Source organism: Melospiza melodia, chromosome 16, assembly GCF_035770615.1.
Source record: "Melospiza melodia melodia isolate bMelMel2 chromosome 16, bMelMel2.pri, whole genome shotgun sequence".
Taxonomy (NCBI): Eukaryota; Metazoa; Chordata; class Aves; order Passeriformes; family Passerellidae; genus Melospiza; species Melospiza melodia.
This window is the reverse complement of record NC_086209.1, coordinates 1,401,287-1,418,823: the sequence shown is the minus strand read 5'-3', so window position 1 is coordinate 1,418,823 and position 17,537 is coordinate 1,401,287. Positions and strand designations below refer to the sequence as shown.

Here is a 17,537-nt window from a genome sequence, read left to right as displayed (position 1 = left end):
GGCGGAGGGCGCGGCGGGACCAATGGCGGCGGCGGCCCCGCCCCGTTCGGGCGCGGGGCGTGGCGGCCCCTCCCGGCGCGGTGGGAGCGACCGGCGCGGCCCGAGCGGCACCGGCACCTGGTGAGCGGCGGCGCGGGCCCCTCCCGTCCTCTTCCCTCCCTTGCCGTCCTCTCCCGTCTCCTCTCTGATCTTCCCTTCCGCTCTCTCCCCGCCGGCTCCCGGCACGCCCGCACAGCCGGGGCTGCCCTGCCCTGTGCGGCCCGGCCCTGCCGCGTCCCCTCCCGCTGCGGAGCCGCCCAGCCGAGGGTCTTCCTGCCGCGCCCCGCGCCCCCTCCCTGGTGGATTCCCGCGGCAACGCCCCTCCCGGGCGCGGGGTTTCCATGGCGACGGCGGCCGCCGCCCCCCGTGCCGGTGCCGCCGCCGCCCTGGTGCTGACCGAGCGCTCTCCCCGTTCCCTCTCCCGCAGCCGCCGGCCCGGCCCAGCCCAGCTCGGCCCCGCGGGGCCCCGATGATGCTGGGCGCGCGGGCGGCGGAGGAGCAGCAGCAGCGCCCGAACGTGCGGCGGCCGCTGCCGCCCCAGTGACGGCCCCGCCATGTCGGTGATGGTGGCGAGGAAGAAGGTGGTTCGGAAATGGGAGAAGCTGCCGGGCAGGAACACCTTCTGCTGCGACGGCCGGATCATGATGGCCCGGCAGAAGGGCATCTTCTACCTGACACTCTTCCTCATCCTCGGCACCTGCGCCCTCTTCTTCGCCTTCGAGTGAGTTCCCCGGGGACCCCACGGGACGGGCATGGGGATGGGCCCGTGTGCCCGGGCCCTTCGGGAGAGGGAGGGGAGCTGGCGCGGCGCAGCCTGGCACGGAGCGTGGCTGTCCCTGTCCACGTCTGCTTCCTCACCCTCAGCAGACTGACCCTGGAGGTGCTGAGGGGAACGGGCCCTGCCGGAGCCCTGCCGGGGGTGACACTGGCCCTGCTTCCCCGTGGGTCACCTTCTGTCTGGGGCTTGGCAGTCCCGAGTGTTCCTGGCTCCAGGATGGCCGGAGTGCAGGGGTACTGCTGCTGCAGCCCTGGGGCACAGCCTGTGTCCCTACCCTCAGCATCAGCCCCCCAGGCAGGTGACCCCAGCTGGAGGATTAACAACGAGTGAGCTTGGGGGTCCTGCCAGTCTGACCCACCCCCAGCCCCAGGCTGCACTGCAGCCAGAGCCATGCTGGTGTTTGGGAAGGATCCGACCCCCCGTACGTCACCTTGGCAGCCTAAAGACCTTCACCCAAAACCTTTGATCCTGATGAAAAAGAGGGATCTGCCCCTCCCCTCAGCTTTCCCTAGGAGCTAGGCTGGGGAGTTGGGCTGGCCTTAGACTAATCCTAAAATAAAATAAAAAAAACCAAGCAAAAAGGGAGAAGCCTATGTTTGTCTGGGCTGATGCTGTGGGAGGGGGCAGGATACCTCTGTTGTCTAGCTGGAGGATGAACCTGGATCAGCTAAACAACTGAAATCTTCCCTTCCTCGGTCTCTGTGGGCATGTTTGTGTTCTGGGGCAGCAGAAGGGCTGAATCAGGGTCGGATGATAAAAAAGGTCACAAAGCTAAGAAGAATGAGTGGAAGGACCTGCTCGCTGGCTAAGCCCTGGCAATTCCTGCAGTTCCAAAAAGCCCTTGGCCCAGGTGCTGTCCTCTTCAGCATCATTCCTAAGCCAGGGAACTTGTTTCCACATTCCCTGGCCCAGCATGTCTCTCCGTAGTTCCCTGCCCAAATTATCCCTGGCTCAGTCTGAAGTACCAAGTGACACCACTCTTGGTTTAATGTTTGGGGTTTTTTCCATCTGAAAAATGGAAAGGCTGAGCCTTCCTGCCTTACAGGAAGAACTAATAAGTGTTGCTGCTCCAGAAACACTCATTGCTGCTCCAGAAACACTGATTTGAGGTTTAATTGCTCTGGCTCCCTGTGGATCCTGTCCGTAGCAGGAGAGTGAACCACATCCCGCTCTGCCGTGGCTGCGCTAAGGCAGAGTGAGCCGGGGCTGTTTTCCAGACCTCGGCTGTGGTTAGTCAGGAACGTGACTGGAAATTCCTTGAGAAGCCCCTTTCCATGCTCTGGCAGGCAGAGGCCTGTGGAGGAGTCGCTTGCACCGAGACATCCAGGCCGTGCCTAGACCTGGAGGGTGGGCTCTGCGGGGGGAATGCTGCTGGGAACAGGATCACCTCTGAATTTTAGTTAAATCATCTGAGGGAGATAAGGAAAAGTTTGGGAAAATCCAAATACCCATTTGATTCTTTCAGTGCAGAACACCTCGGTGTTTATTTGTTTGGAAGAGAGAGGGTTGTTTTGAACTTGTTGGGGGATTTTTGAATTTGGGATAGGGATGAAATGTTGCCTTCCCAGCTGGAAGCACTCCCCAAGGTCTCTGTTTCACTGATCAGGCTGAGATAAGCAGCTTGGCTGCTCAGGAGCCCTGCCTGCCCTGCATGAGTAGGGAGCTCGGGGTGAGGATCTCAGCCTCGATCTTTCACCTCGTTGTCCGTTTCTCTTGGTGTTTGGCAGATTCTTTAGTGTTTGCATGGAAATCCCTGGTTTCCCCTGAAAGTTGCTGTGTGGATTTGGAGCGGCAGCCGGCGTGGGCGGAGGAGCCTTTCCCTGGCTGCCCCTCACTGCGGGCCGCCTGTGCCGTGCTGCCTGCTCCATTCAGCTGAATCACTTGCGCAGTCACACCTTGTCTGAGCACGGCTCGGGGTGCCTGGAGCCAGGATCTGTCTGGCTGCTCGCCCTGCCGGGCTGGGCTCGATCGCGGCGCTCCGGGCTGCGCTGGCTCCGGTTACAGCTGCGGCCGGTGGGACCGGCGCCCACGGCGGCAGAAACGCCGCAGCCCTTCCTTGCCAGCCCCGGAGCGATGGTGGCACTCGCGGGGCTGCTGCTGGTGCTGTTCTCTCCTCCAAGTTTCTGCAGTGCTGCCGGCTGCTCCGCGGTGTCCGCAGGCGAGCGGGCTGAGCGCCTCGGCCTGTGGGTGGGAGTGCTGTGCCTTCATCCCCAAACCGCAGCGCTGCGTTCTGGGACTGGGGAAACCTCTCCGGGCAGCAGCGAACAGGAGCCGGGGGCTGGCAGAGCTCAGAGCTGTACCTGAGATCCGGCTCCTCCCTCGCAGATAAGGCAGGGGACGGAGCGGCGCTTGCTCTCGGGAGGGCTTGGCCCAAGGGCACCTCTGAGGGGAGCTGCTCCGCGGCCTGGGGCTGCTCCAGAGACCCGTGCTTAGCTGGGTCTGCTCCATCACACGTCCCGTAAAATACAGTTTCACATCCTCTTGGCATGATTTCAGACTCCTAATGGTACGTCAGCCCTGTGGTTGGGCACTTAGCTGCTGTCTGCTTGAGGTGTTCCAGCATGAGGAGACCAGATAAAGCATTTGTGAGAAATGCCTTTAGGAACTGGGCGGATGGGATGCAGTGCCTGCTCTCAGGTCTGGGAGTTCCCTTTGCAGTTCCTGTCTCTCCTGGAGTTCCACGCTCAGCTGAAGGGAATGAGATTTCTTTTGTCTCTGGCTTTTCAGCACAAAACTTGACATCTGTAGATGTTAGAGGCATGATAGCACCAGCAACACTGGCTCCTCATGGGAAGGGGCTGCTCTTGGATTTTCCAGTACCCAGGTATATTTGCCACTTTCTTTTTCCTACTTTTTTAGCTTTGTAGAGATGAAAATGTCTTTGTTTTCTGATGAGTTGAAAACACCTACACTGCCCTTCGTGTGACTTTGTTTTTTAGTCTTGATTTCCAAAGCCCAGAGACCCAAGACTCAGAGAGGGGCCTCTGAGCTGGCATTACCTCTGGTTAGATCTGTATCAAGCATGGTCAAATCTTACATTTGAGTTAATTCATGCATTTTAATCACTGTAATTTCTCTCAATAGAAGTGAACTTTTTGGTGTCCAGAGTTCAGCTTGTTTTGTTCATGTTTCTGGGGGAAGTGGCCACTCCTGGGGTTTGGATTGACCTTTTCTTCATATGTGGGCTCCTTCTCAGGAGATGACTTTGCCCTCCCTGCAGCCTCCACATCCTCTGTGGCACCCCCATTCCTGGGTGATTTGTCTGTGCAGAGATTTGAGATTTTAGCTGGGAAAGGAGCAGTGACATTGGCATAACATACCTGTCTCCTGCCTCAGTTGTGTCAGAAACAGATGGTGTGTGCTGACAGTTGATGTGTCACTGCAGGCAGGTAGGGAGAGGTTCCAGGGAGAGCTCCAGCCTTGCCTGGTGCTGCTGGAAAGGGCCTGGACACAGTGGTGTGGTGTGGCCAGGCTTTGGAGCAGCTGCTTCCACACTTACTGCAAACACAGCAGCTGCCAGACACCATCCCTGCCCTAGTGTGAGCACCCAGCACAGCCAGGCTGAAGTGAGGGTCAGGCACTGGGGAAAGACACAGCTCTGCTGGCACCCAGAGCAGGCACACGATGTGGCTGAGCTGTAGCTGAGGAAGGTTAAACAGGTGGTTTGCAGGTGAGATGTGGGTGAGTGATACTGTGGAGCTTGTGCTGAGCCCTGGTGGGGCCTGCCTAGGGGATGTGCTGCCCTGTGGCCGTGGCTGTGCAGTCCCTGTGGCTTTTCCCTTCCTCCAGAGCTTTGCTCAGCGTGCAGAATAACCAGCCAAGCACCATAACTCATGGCACCTCCCAGCTGCTTCTTCCCCTGCTCCCCATTCCAATGATCCCTTTGTTCAGCTTTCCTGCCTCAGCCCACCCCACTGTGATGATGAGTTGTGATAGTGCTGTTATTGTGTGCTTTTTGGTGACAAAATGCTCCAGGGCACAGAAATGGTGCTGGGAATGGGGGAGCAGCATCTTCACAGACCAACAGAGCATCTCTGTGGGCTCTGAGCTCTCCCAAACAAAAGACCTTTAAATGCCTGTTCCTGAGCAGTGAAATCATCTTAGAGACAAGCGTAGACTGAAGATGGCCCAGTGCTAGTGAGTACCTGAGTGCCAAGTCAGGGCCTGCCATGGACGAGTTCCCTGGGAGTCACCTGAAGAGCGAGGCCCCATCGGCCCAGGGAGGCTGGGGGGCAGTGGGGGCTCCGTGCTGGGCTCCATGCTGGGCCTGGCAATGCAGTTTCACCGTGGTGGCAGCTCCTCTGGCTCTCCCTCTGCCCCACCTGCAAGGGGCCACAGATTCCAGCCCAGCTAAGGGAAGCTAAGCTAGGCCCGTGTGGAAGCAGGAGGGCCATGGCTCAGCTTTAACACAGCTCATGGATCCACATTTAAACCCACAATATGTTCATGTTGTCACAGCAGTTCCAAAAGCTGGACAGGGGTCAGGCTGCAGCCCCTTGGGGCAGGGAGTGTCCTGCTCTTGAAGGAATAATCACAGAATTGTTTAGGGTGGAAAAGACCCCCAAGACAATCAAGTCCTGTCACTGGTGACCACCTTGTCAACCAGAGCAGAGCACTGAGTGCCACATCCAATTGTTCCTTGGACACCTCCAGGGATGGGTAGTTCACCACCTCCCTCGGCAGCCCCTTCCGATGCCTGACAGCCCTTTCCATGGAGAACCTTCTCCTGATGTCCAACCTGAACCTCCCCTGGCACAGCTTGAGGCTGTGTCCTCTTGTCCTGTCACTTACTGATTGCCTGGGAGAAGAGGCTGAGCTGCACCTAAATCCATGTTCCATCTTCCTAACCCCATATTTCTTCCCCAAATGGGCTCCAAGGGTTTTGTTTACTTGCTGACTGACTTGCAGCTGTCCCTGGACTTTGCCCTTGCAGAGGGAATGCAAAGTTATCTTAGGCTGCCTGAGGACGATAGGCTCAGCACTCGGGTTCTTGTCTGTGGGCAGGGCTGGGCACAGGGAATTGTTTTGGGGAACAGCAGAGTGTGCAGTGTCTGCAGTGAAGGATGTTGGTTTAAGGCCCAGGCCCTTTGTGTTGCTGTGGGCTTCTGGTGTCGCAGCTGTGACTGAAGTGTGCTGTAATTCAGTGTGCAGGCTTTCTGTCACGGCCACTCGTGGGGGACAGCGCTGGAGTCAGGCAATGGCCCAGGAAATGTTCCTGCAGTGGGCCTGCGGAGCCTGGCGCTGCCAGCTGGAGCTGGAAACTGCATTGTGTGTGGGGAATCTGTGGTGGGAATGCTGTCCAGAATTAAACAGTGCTGTGGAGGTTATGGAAATGGACTTGCTTGGGATGGCAGCCCCCCCCAGGGAAGATAATCCCTGGCCCCTCACCACAGCAGCCTGATGCTCCCATGGAAAGTAACAGTGGAACAGCAGGAGTCTGGGTTGGATCCATCCCTCAGCAGCAGGGATAAAGGGTGGATCCTAGAAAGCCAAGTGCCTGAAAGGCTGGGTGCCCAGCTGCATCAGGAGGCTGGGGAAGGGATATGTGCGAGGGGTGCTGAGACATGACACAAGTGGTGGGATTTAGGTGGGGTTTCCCTTAAACCATAGCAAAGCTCCATAGGAACTTCACCCCAACATCAGTAGGGTTTTCTGAAGGAATCAGGGTAAAATATGGATTTTTTCAGCCCAGTATGTCTCTAAAATGTGACTTCGGCCCAGGCCTCCCACATGGCTAGGGCTGCAGCACCTCTGGGGACATGACTGTGAGTGTCCAGGAGCAGCACGGCCACGGTGAGATGAGTCCCATGCTCCCTTTGCATCCTCTGTCAGCAGGATCAGCACCATAAACTCCTCTTTGGGCCTTGTTGTATTTGTAGAGGAAACAAACCTTGTTCCCTTTTGAGCTGGGGGAGTCTTGAAGCAGGAGCCTTTCTGCTTTATTTGGAGTGTTCTAGTCCGTTTTCTCAGGAAAGCCAAAGGAAGCCAGATGTCTTCTTGCATGGGAATGTTGCACTTCCACAGGAATCCATTCCGAAGTACAGGATCCACTTAATCCCAAAAATGTCTGTGATATGGGAAGCTCCTGCTCTTTAGGGGTTAGCCAGAGATTCCCACTATCCCCACAGGCTTCCATGCCTTCGAGCTCTCCAGGTAGGGGGTCCCTGACCAGGCCTTGGGTGCTGCTCCCAATGGTCTGGCCCATCCCTTGGCAGCAGGAATGTAATGGACAAGGTCTCTCCCGCTGCCTGGTTGTGTTTCTGGCATTGCTTAAAATGGGAGCTGAAAACAGAACAAATGTGGGGAAATATCTGTGCCTGGGTGGTGGAAGACGTGGGGATGCTGTGATGGTGCCTGGTTGTTGGAGCTGCCCCAGGAGTGCTCCCCTGTGGTGGTGGGATCAGAAGGATGTACTGAGCAGCTTCTCTGCTCCAGATCTGAGCAGTGCTGCGGCGTGCCCGGGCTCTGAGGCTGTGCCAGGCGATGGGGCTGTGACTCATCCTCTCGTGCCCCGTGTCCGCAGGTGCCGCTACCTGGCGGTGCAGCTGTCCCCGGCCATCCCCGTGTTTGCAGCTGTGCTCTTCCTGTTCGCCATGGCCACGCTGCTGCGGACGAGCTTCAGCGACCCTGGCGTGATCCCCAGGGCCCTGCCCGATGAGGCAGCCTTCATTGAGATGGAGATTGGTGAGTGTGGAGTGGCCAAGCTGGTGAGGGCTGGAAAAGCCTCCCTATTTATGGTATATTTCTAGGTTACAGGCCCTGCAAGAGCTTATCTTCCTGGCTGGACCTCCAAAAGTGAGGATTGCCCCAATGTGCTGGCTCACCGTACTTGGCCAAGTTTCAATAAGGCAGCACGATGTACCTGCATCCCTCTCTGGGAGCCGTTTCACCTGCTGCTTTCTCTCCCATAGCCATGCACATACAAACTCTGTTTGCTTTTGAGAAGGGGTGCAGAAAGCTTGGAGTGGTCCCTTTGATCCTTCAGGGAGGGAGGAGGTTTGGTGCATGCAGGTGATAACACCCAGCCCACTCTCAACATGCCCATGAAAGCTCTGGCATCCCTTTTCCTGCCTCCAAGCTGCCAGGTTGGCTCTGGCCTGCGTGAGCAGAGCTGCAGCCTCCGGCTCCGGAGCCAGCGGGCTCCGATCCCGCTGGTAGGGAAGGCAGGGAGGCGAGTTGTTGTTTGAGGCCATTGTGTTGTAGCAGCAGGTCCGACCCGTGCCCCGTTCTCTCTGGCAGAGGCCACCAACGGGACCGTGCCGCAGGGTCAGCGCCCGCCCCCGCGCATCAAGAACTTCCAGATCAACAATCAGATTGTGAAGCTCAAGTACTGCTACACGTGTAAGATCTTCCGGCCGCCCCGCGCCTCGCACTGCAGCATCTGCGACAACTGCGTGGGTGAGTGCTGCTGGCCTGGCCCTGCTCCTCACAGAGCCTTGGCACAGGGACAGGACAGCACCCAGGCTCGTGCTGGGCACCTCTGGGCTCGTGCAGTGTCCAGGCTGCCTCGTCTTGTGCTCGAGGAGCTTGAGGTTTGCTCAGAACCTGGAGCCAGGTGCTTCCTCTTTGCCAGGACTTTGGCAATAACTGAGTCCAGCTGTTCTGTGTACATGTGCAGCCCATTTTTGAATCCCACTGGAGTCTGGCCTTGCAGGACTGGAGGGTTCCAGTGGAGAGTTGTGTCTCAGGTGACGACAGCTCCTTCATCAGCACAGAGATTGTGCCATTCCCTGGGGTGCCCTGGTTGTTGTCTTCCTTCTGTGTATGTAACTCTTGTTCAGCTCATGTTCAGCATCACTGCTCCAGGCAGAAATCCTGTCCTTTTGGACCCCTTTCCTCCTCTTCAGATTCCCAGCCTTTGTGTGTTTATGCAGTTTCTTGAACCTTCTCCTGATTATTCCAGGGTAAGAACATGGGAACTCCCAGGCCTTCATCTAACCCATGTGCTGTGGCTGTTGTACTCCAGGGAGAGAAGACACATGGGAGGGTCAAATTCTCTCTTAATGTGCAAAATGACTCATTATAAAACATTTTTGGACTTTTTGACCTCCTGAAAGGAGGCCAGGATATGGGGTCTTGACTGAGCAGATGGCTGAACTTGGCAGTTTTTGTCAGCCTGGGGGATTTTTGAAGTGGGGGCCAGGGGCAAGGATCTAGACGTGGGCAGGCCCATGCCAGGGCAGGGCTAATTTTCATCTTGGCTTCCCCAGAGCGCTTTGACCATCACTGTCCCTGGGTGGGCAACTGCGTGGGAAAGAGGAACTACCGCTACTTCTACCTCTTCATCCTCTCGCTCTCCCTCCTCACCATCTACATCTTCACCTTCAACATCGTCTACGTAGCACTGAGTGAGTCTGCATGGAGAGCAGGGAGGGAGGGAGGGAGGGGGGCTGCAGATGGTGGTGTGAAACCAGAGATAGGGAGTGGGAAAGGGAGCTGGACTCAGTGGGATGTTCCAGGTGAAAAAAATCTCTCTTTCTGTATTGCAGAATCTCTGAAGATTGGGTTTCTGAACACGTTGAAGGAAACCCCAGGGACATATCCTTCCATGGTCCCAAGGGCTTGGCTTCTCCACAACTGGGGGTTAGCGGGAGCTGCATTGTGGAGTGGCTGCTTAGGCCACTCTGAGTCTTTCCAAGCATTTTCCCCTGAATGACAATGTGGGGAGCAATTTCTTGGCTCTTGGGAGGAGAATAAAACAGAAAACAGTGGCTAGGAGAGGAAGAGAAGTTGATGTTTGTGGGGGCAGTAACAGGTGGGCTGGGCCTGCTCTCAGGTTGTTCCCAGTCCTTAACTGTTCTCACTGTACTGGAGGTGCTCATCTGTTTCTTCACGCTGTGGTCGGTGGTGGGGTTAACTGGGTTCCACACCTTCCTGGTGGCACTGAATCAGACAACCAACGAAGACGTAAGTAGAGCCTTCCTCTTCCTCTTCCTCTGAGCTGTTGGTGTTTCTCAGTGTGTCAAGGCTGAGCAGAACACAGGGATCTGGGGGCTGGGGCAGGGTGGCCTTGGAGCAAACCTGAATTTGTGCCCAACTATTTCAGATTAAGGGGTCCTGGACTGGGAAGAACCGTGTGCAGAATCCGTACAGCCACGGCAACATAGTGAAGAACTGCTGCGAGGTGCTGTGCGGGCCCCTGCCCCCCAGGTGAGCTCCTGAGGGGCCTTGACCTTTGTCTTCCAGCAGCACTGGTGCTGGGAAAAGAGGCGGGATGTGGGGAGACGCGGGTCTCTGATGGCGTGCCTGTGTTGTTGCAGTGTCCTGGACAGACGGGGCATCCTGCAGCAGGAGGAGAGCACAGCTCAGGAGGGGTCGTGCCCGCGGGCACCCGGCACGCAGGAGCCCCCGGCCACTCAGGGCCCTGGGCAGGCCCAGGAGGGTGGCACGAAGCAGCAGGATGGCAGCATTCTTCCCCCCAGTGCTGTGAGTGATCCCCTTGGGAGCTGGGGGGGCTCTGGGAGAGTGGAAGAAAGCTGAGAGTGTGGCTTAGGAAGGACAAAACTACATGGGGGGCCATGTGAGAGGCTGCTGCTGAAAAGCTTGTTTGCTCTAACCCTGGAAACCAGTGTCTTGGTTTCCTTGAACTTCCTAAAAGGAGATCACAGCTGGCTGCTGTTTTGGAGATCAGTCCTGCAATGAGAGCGCTCAGGAGCTGTTGCCCATGGAGCTCAGTGGGGCTGGGGAGGGCTGAGAGGTTGCAGACATCTTGTTGTGGTTCTGTGTGTGAGCTGCATGGCTCTCCCTGGGATCTCTGTCCATGGAGAAAGCTGTTGTGGCCCCCAGCAGTTTGCTGTGTGTTTGAAATTATCCTGCATTAAGGACACAGTTTGACAGGAGACCTCCAGAGTGCCCGTCCCACCTAAATTGGTGGGAAATGCCTTGGCTTACTCCTGCTTGGGCATGAGCTGCCCTTCCCTGGTGGACACAGTCCAAGACACCTTCTGCTGGAGAGTCCAGTGCTCCAGTTCTTCCTGAAGCTGCTCTGTTGCCTGTTGGGTGGCCCCTGATTTTGGTTTCTCATTTTCCCAAGCCCACCTGAGCTTGCTGCAAGTGGAGCTGGAGGTGGAAGCGGAGCGGTGGGGCCTGTGTGCTTGGGCTCTGCCCTGGGGTGTCCCTGCAGGTCACTCTGTGCTCTCTCTCCAGGTCCCTGCCCCGTCTGTGAGTGACACCGAGATGCCAGAGGAGAAGCAGCGAACGCCTGGGGAGCTCCCGGTGCCCCCCCTGGACGCTGGGCGAGCGCAGCACTAGCATCTGCTTGGAAGGGAGAACTTTGTTGTTTTGTCTAATCAAAGCTGGAAGTGGTGGAGGAGAGGAGAAGGGCTGGATGGCAGGCACCTGATTCCCCACGGCCATTTTGCTTTAGTCATCACTCGCCGCGGTGCGGGCAGCGCTGGCCTTGGCGGTGGCACCCCCGGTCACCGTGGGGCACAGCCAGCACCAGCTCTGCCTGGGGCCGGGCCTCTGGCTCTGGGGCTGGCCTGGATGCTCCATCCCAGCTCAGGGCTGGGGCTGCCCCTCCGCCCGGGCCCTGCTCTGTCAGGGTGAGGCTGTCAGGGCCAGCCTGCGCCCTCCTGCTGAGGAATCCCCACGGAAGGGGAAAGCAATCGTGGCAGCAATGTCCTCTCTCCCCTCCTCCCTCCTTCCTGTAATCCGTGGCGTTGTTTTGTGGTTGGCGTGGCAAGGCTTGTCAGGAGACGTTTTGGTGCCCCGAGGTCCCAAACAAGTGGGAAGGAGTTCTGCTGGCAGTGGTTTGTAGGTAGCTGTTTTCCTGTGCTCCTTTCTGTGTGATGTAACAAGGCAGCAGCTATGAGGGGACCCTCCTTCCATCCTACCCTGGTGCTCACACCACCCTGGGCTTCGAGGGAGGGAGAAGGCAGCCGAGGTGGGCAGCTGCAGGGAAGGGTTTGCCTGTGTGCCTGTGCCACTGGCTCCTGGCTGGTGCTGGGGCTGCGTTTGTTCCTGGGTGTCTGCACTGAGCCCTCCCCAGCTCTGCAGCACCTCAGCCCCAATCTGTGTTGTGTCATTGCATCCCCATGACCCCCCTTGCCTTGCTCTGCTGTTCTCAGCCATCCTAGACTGGCTTTGGGAGCCTTGGATCTTCCCAGGATTGTACCAGCTGCCCAGGGCTGGGCTTGTGTGTCCTCAACAGAGGACGAGAGGCTGGGGGGATGGTGGGAGAGCTCTGTGCCGTGGCAGGGCTCCCCCACTCCACAGTCCCTGTCCTGCACTGGCAGGACCCTCACACCTCTGGGATCCCTGCAGCCCCTGTGCAGCTCCGTGTCCCTTGTCACAGTGCTGGGCACTCAGTTCCTCCCAGCAGGCGTGTGGTGGCTGTGGGGGGTGTCCTGCCGGGCCAGTCCCGTCTGTGTGTCCGTGATGCTCCTGGCTGGCAGTGAGGGTGTGAACGTGGCCCCGGCACTGCCCCCTCTCCCGCCGTGCAGGGCCTCTTCTCCTGGGTGAGAGGGCAGAGCTGCCACAGCTGCTCCCCGCTGGAATGTGGCTGGGAAGGAGCCCCGGCCGCCCCGCCACGGCCCCCAGCCAGCCCAGCCCCATCCCCATCCCCTTCCATCCTCCGGGGACAGGGCTCTGTGCCCCACCCCGTGGGAGTTGCCCCAACACGCTGCTGACCAAAACTCCAATTCGGTGCAGAAAATTGTGTATTTTGGCTTTGCTGCTCCCTGTTCCATGAGGTGTGTGGAGTTCTGCCTGCCGGGACCTGCCTGCAAGGGTCAGGGTCTCCAGAAGGAAGGAAGGGGGTTGGGTGAGGGCTGGATGTTCTTTATTTTTTTTCTTCTTATTATTTTTTTTTTAATTTTAAAACAATGAAGGAAACTTAATTGGTTTGAAAATGGCTGAGCTGTAGCCGTTGCGTTTCTGTGCTGCCCCAAGCCAGCTGCCTCTTCCCTGTGCATTTCCAGGACTCTCCATCTCACACTTCCAGGGTGTCTTAGCTGTGTTCTTTGCATCTTGCTGTCCCCCACGGCAGGTGGAGGGGGGGTCTCTGTGTGTCCACGCTGAGAAGCGACAGTGTCCTAGGCAGGCTTCAGTTGCCTGCACACACAGCTTCCAGCCCCAGCTCCCTTCCTGAGCCTGCTGGCAAACCTGGGGAAAGCAGCCAATGCCTGCGGTGTCTTGGCGGGGAGTGCAATGCCCCGGCATGCCCAGAGTCCCTGCCTCGGGGCAGTGGTGCCAGGCAGTGCCATGCAAAATGTCCTGAGGCACCTCGTGCCCACCCAGCATCTGGCTCTGGTGCAGGGGCCAGGCCGGGCCCCGAGGTGCCACCACTGGGGCTCCCCCGTCCCCCACCAGCCGCCGTCCCCTCCAATCCAGCCCCCCTGTTAGGGCCGGAGTGGAAAGTGGCGGTGCTGGCGGGCTCAGGGGGATTCTGCCATGGAGAGACCCCCCAGCTGCTCCTCAGGACCCCCCAGCTCGGCCTCCTCCCGGCTGCCATCCAGGGTCTCTGATCCCTCGAAGCAGCCGGAGTCCCGGGGAATGTCCCCTTTGGGCTCTGAGGGTGATGGCAGGGCCTCAGTGCTGTCACCATCCTCTGGCTCACTGGCTGCTGGGAAAGGGACCGTGGTGTCAGTGGTGCTGCTGGGGTGCCCAGTCAGGGTCCCCACCCCTCCCCGGGAGTCTCTTACTGTCGTAGTCCAGGAGGAGCTCGGCAGCCGTCAGCAGCTTGGCGCGGTGCTGGGGGTCCGTGATGTGCAGCTCGTTCAGGTGCGTCTCCCGCAGCTCCTTGAAGTCCTCCAGGGTCTGGTACCCATTCAGCAGGAGGGTGGGGGTGTGTTCCTGGGTGGGGGGTGTGGGTTGGGGTGAGCAGGGCGTGGGTGGCTCCCCCGGCTCCTCCTGGCCCCCAGTGCTGGCCTGCAGCTCCCCCCACAGCGGGTCCACAGTGGGCACTTAGCCCACATTACCAAGAAATGCCCCCTGTGTGCCCTCTGTGCCCCTGGGTGCTTGGTGGAAGGACCCACGAGGTGGGGGATAGTGAAGGGGAGAGGGGTTGGTCGCACTGCTGGTCCCTGGGTGCTGCTGGGTGCTGCTGTCCCCCGCAGCCCCCGGCCCTCACCTGCAGGTTGATGCGCTCCAGCAGCTCATGGAGGGTCTTGGGCTTGAGGCGCTTGTTCCGGCCGGAGCTGCGGCTCCTGCGGGCAGGGACCGTCTCCTCAGGGATCACATCCACGTAGATGAACTTGAAGGAGCCCACCCTGTTGTGGAGCAGCCCGGTCCAGGTGCCCACAGGTGGCTTCTCGATGATGCTGATGATGTCCCCTTTCTAGGCCAAGGGACGTGGGATGGTGGGGGGCACAGGCTTGGGGACAGCCAGGGAACATCCCCAGCTCAGGGGGTCCCCAGCCACCCTCCCTCCCTCCCCAGGGCCACAGTGGCCGTGGCTTACCCGCAGCTTCAGGGAGTCCTTGTCATAGGGGCTGGGGGTGAAGTCGGTGTGGACGCGGGCCCGGCCGCAGAAGGGGCCGGTGTAGGCTGGGACGGTCTCCTCCAGCTGCTGGCTGTCCCTGGGATCGCCAGGGCTGGGAATGTCGCTGCCTGCAGAGAGGAGGGGTCAGGCAGGACATGCCCAGCTGGGGACGTGGGACCAGTGTCCCATCGGGGCTGGCCTCACCGCTGGACATCTGGCGTCCGAGGGCTGGGCGTCCATCCTCCTCCTCCTCCAGCTCCAGGTACGACAGGGGCACCTTGTCACAGCTCTGCTCTTCCACGCTGCTGGCTGGGGACAGCGGGCACGGCCTCTCTGCCTCCGCCTCTCCCTGCTGCGGGTACCGGGCTCAGGCCGAGGGAGGGGGAGCTGTGCCCCGCTCACCTGTCCGTGTCCCCACGGCCCTGCTCACCTTGCCCTCGGCCAGCGCTCTCACGGCCATCCTGCCCATCTTGCGGTTCATGGTGCGGGAGATGACCGCCCGCCACTTCCTGCCCAGCTTGGTGCCGCCGCTCCGCGCGCCCTCCTCGGCGCTGGCACTGCTGGCATCATCCTCGGGGATCTGCCAGAGGGATGGAGAGTGAGGGCAGAGCCCCCCACCCCGGGCAAGCCTCAACAGGGTCACACAGGGACTGCGAGATCCCAAATCCCACCGGTGCTGACACCCTGGGGCTGCTCCATGACACGTAGGCCACTGGTAAGGACAGGAGTTTCGGGAACCCAGCCCTGAAATGGGCTGTTCCCAGGGGAGCAGGATGTGTCAAGGGGTGCTGGGAACTCACATTCTCCTCCAGGTTGAACTCCTCATTTGACACGGGGGAGCTGACCTTGCACTTGTTGAAATCCTTGAAGCTGCTGGAACGCTGTAGGGAAAGCTGGGAGCAGGGGCAGAGGTGTGAGGGGGGAGATGGAATATGGGTTTCCTCCTGCATTCCCTGCCCCAGCTCCTCGCTGCTCTTTGGGCTGCTCTGCCCATCCCAGGGTAATGCCAGTGCTGGGAAGAGTTTTTTGCTCTCTTCCAGGAGCTGCCATGTGTCATCAACCCCCAGAACTGGGATGTGGAGCTCTTGGTGCCTGTGCAGCTGCTTGGCACAGCATTCCCAGGGCAGGGATGCTCTAGTGTGGAGCCTGGCACTGCCATGCCGGGAGCAGCCCGGGGCTGTGCCATGATGCCACCATGGCACATGGGCCAGGACGTGGGGGCACACAGGGCTCTGCATCTCCTCTCAGCACAGGTGGGCAGGCAGTGAAGGGCAGGTAGCACCAGAGCAGCCCTGCTGCTACCCACAGGGTCAGCTCCAGGACTGAAATCCTGGAGGATTCATCACAAATCCATGTTTTCCACCTGTGAGTGTCACCCCTAGCCCCAGCATCACCAGCTGGCTTGGTGCCACCTCCTGACTAAGCCATCAAAGCTGGTTTTGGATCTCAGTCCTGGTACACCTCTCCGTCCCTTGCTCCTTTTAGTCGTTCCTGTGCCCCTGCCTGCCTTTCTCTCCATGGCCCAAGGCGCCTGTCTCACATGGAAGGAACGTCCATGGTGCCAGCACAGCCACATGGCCCCAGGTGTCCCTCATCCCTGGGATGGCAGCACCAGCGTGCTCGCACATGGCACAGTGAGCTCAGCTGCCACTGCCAGCACTCTTGAGGCCCTCGGAGCACACACCACGGGGGCTTGCTCTGCCACCACCACAACCAGGGATTCCTGCTCCCAAGCAGCTCTGCCAGCTCCTGTGGTGGCAGAGGCCTTTCCCAGCCCTGCACAGCCTGGCCCTGTGCTGTTCCCTTTTTATTCTCCTTCTCATCAGCCCCACCGAGCACCCCTGAGCACTTGGTTTTGCCGTTCCTTGCGGAGGGCTGGCTCACGGAGCCACACCCAGCTGCACACCCACTGTGGCTTCATGCCAGCTCCAGGTGCATCTGTGCAGACGGGATGTTGGCTTTTGCCCTGCTCCCACCCCAGTGCTCTGAATCCCCCACGTCCAGGTCCACCGAACCTCCCAGGGCTTCACTGCTGAGATAAAACAGCTCTGAGATAGAAGTGCCCCGGGGCTGGAGGAGCCGTGGCGAGCCTGGCAGTGGGGTGTGAGTCAGGGGGGCCGGGCTGTCCCGGAGCAGAGCAGGAGGGGGAAGTGAGAGTGGCTGTCACTGGGCAGGGGCAGGGGATGCCCACGGGGACTGGCCCGGCTGGATGGGCCAGCCCCGTGCAGGGAGGGGGACTTCACCCAGGTTTCCTGGCGGAGCTTGGCAGCACGGAGGAGCTGCCACGGCAGGATTTGTGCCACCAGGCACTGCCCCTGCTCCCCGCGGTGACTTGCTGATGCCGATGCCAGCCCAGCAAAGCTTGGCAAGAGCTGACGTGCCAGCTGGTGCGAGACCTGGCGGGGGATGAGGAGCCGGTTTCGGCCCCCACTGGTGACTCCAGCCACAGGGTGGCACACAGGGGGCTCTCGGGAGGCCGTGGCACGGGCAGCTGCGCTCCTGCGGCTCGCACCTCGCCGCGGGGCTGCCGGAGGAAGCGCTGCCGCTCGTGACGGAGCTGCAGCCCCGACCGCAGCACCTTGCTGCGCAAGAGCTGCACAGCCGCCACCGCAGCCATGGCCCCCAGGAAATGACAGCGGCCGCCCACGCCCGGGCAGGCCATGGCGGGGCGGGGGGCACAGCCGCCCCCAGCAGAGTCTGGGGTCCCCCCGGCACCTGAGCTGGCACCCGTGTGGGTCCCGGGGGCTGTGCATCCCAGCCACACGTCCCAACAGGATGGAAGGCACAGTGGGAGGCGGACAAGGCCAGGACCACGCACTGGCGAGGCCACGGTGCCTGGTGGCGGCAGAGACGAACTGATGGCAGGGCAGCTGCCGTGCCACCCCAGCCCCGGGCCCTGCCCCAGCCCTCCTGCTCAGCATCCCACGGCAGCCCCGGCTCGGACAGCTCTGGGTGCGCCGGGACACCTGCGGTGCTGAGGGCACCTGGGTGCCGCCAGGACTCACCTTCCTGTGTCCCGGCTCCTTGTCGCCGGCGTTGGAAGGCTTGCGGCGCAGCATGGCCTGGCCGGTGGCGAGGGCTCAGCGTCCGGCAGCGGCGAGCGCAGCCCTTCCGTCCCGTCCCGTCCCGTCCCGTCCCGTCCCGTCCCGTCCGTCCCGCGGCACCGGCACCGAGCCGGGAGCGCACAGGAAGCCGGCGGTCACATGAGAGGCGCTTGCAGCCGTGCTCGGGGTGGCTGGCGAGGCGCGGGCTGGGGCAGGAGGAAGGAAACCCTCCAGCAGCGAGCTGCTGCCCTGC

The 17,537-nt window shown here is 60.1% G+C and overlaps 2 protein-coding genes across 3 annotated transcripts; one reads left to right on the top strand and one right to left on the bottom strand.

Moving 5' to 3' along the window:
* The first annotated feature begins 512 nt into the window (after positions 1 to 512).
* On the top strand, positions 513 to 12,671 carry ZDHHC9 (zinc finger DHHC-type palmitoyltransferase 9). Its single transcript, XM_063170232.1, has 9 exons — positions 513 to 760; positions 7,341 to 7,501; positions 8,057 to 8,215; positions 9,028 to 9,165; positions 9,307 to 9,355; positions 9,622 to 9,724; positions 9,864 to 9,967; positions 10,078 to 10,243; positions 10,964 to 12,671. Exons 1-9 carry the CDS (start codon positions 594 to 596, stop codon positions 11,066 to 11,068), a joined length of 1,152 nt encoding a protein of 383 aa, XP_063026302.1. The 5' UTR covers positions 513 to 593; the 3' UTR covers positions 11,069 to 12,671.
* SASH3 (SAM and SH3 domain containing 3) lies at positions 12,583 to 17,349 on the bottom strand. 2 transcript variants are annotated; one of them, XM_063170233.1, is made up of 8 exons: positions 17,246 to 17,349; positions 15,041 to 15,133; positions 14,671 to 14,820; positions 14,445 to 14,592; positions 14,220 to 14,368; positions 13,890 to 14,096; positions 13,462 to 13,612; positions 12,583 to 13,382 (listed from the first exon to the last, which is right to left on the bottom strand). In XM_063170233.1, the coding sequence occupies exons 1-8, from the start codon at positions 17,297 to 17,299 to the stop codon at positions 13,195 to 13,197; spliced, it is 1,140 nt and encodes a 379-aa protein (XP_063026303.1). In that variant the 5' UTR covers positions 17,300 to 17,349; the 3' UTR covers positions 12,583 to 13,194. The 2 variants fall into 2 exon arrangements, with proteins under 2 accessions (XP_063026303.1, XP_063026304.1); XM_063170234.1 differs by having other exon boundaries at positions 12,583 to 13,379.
* Positions 17,350 to 17,537: the final 188 nt, after the last annotated feature.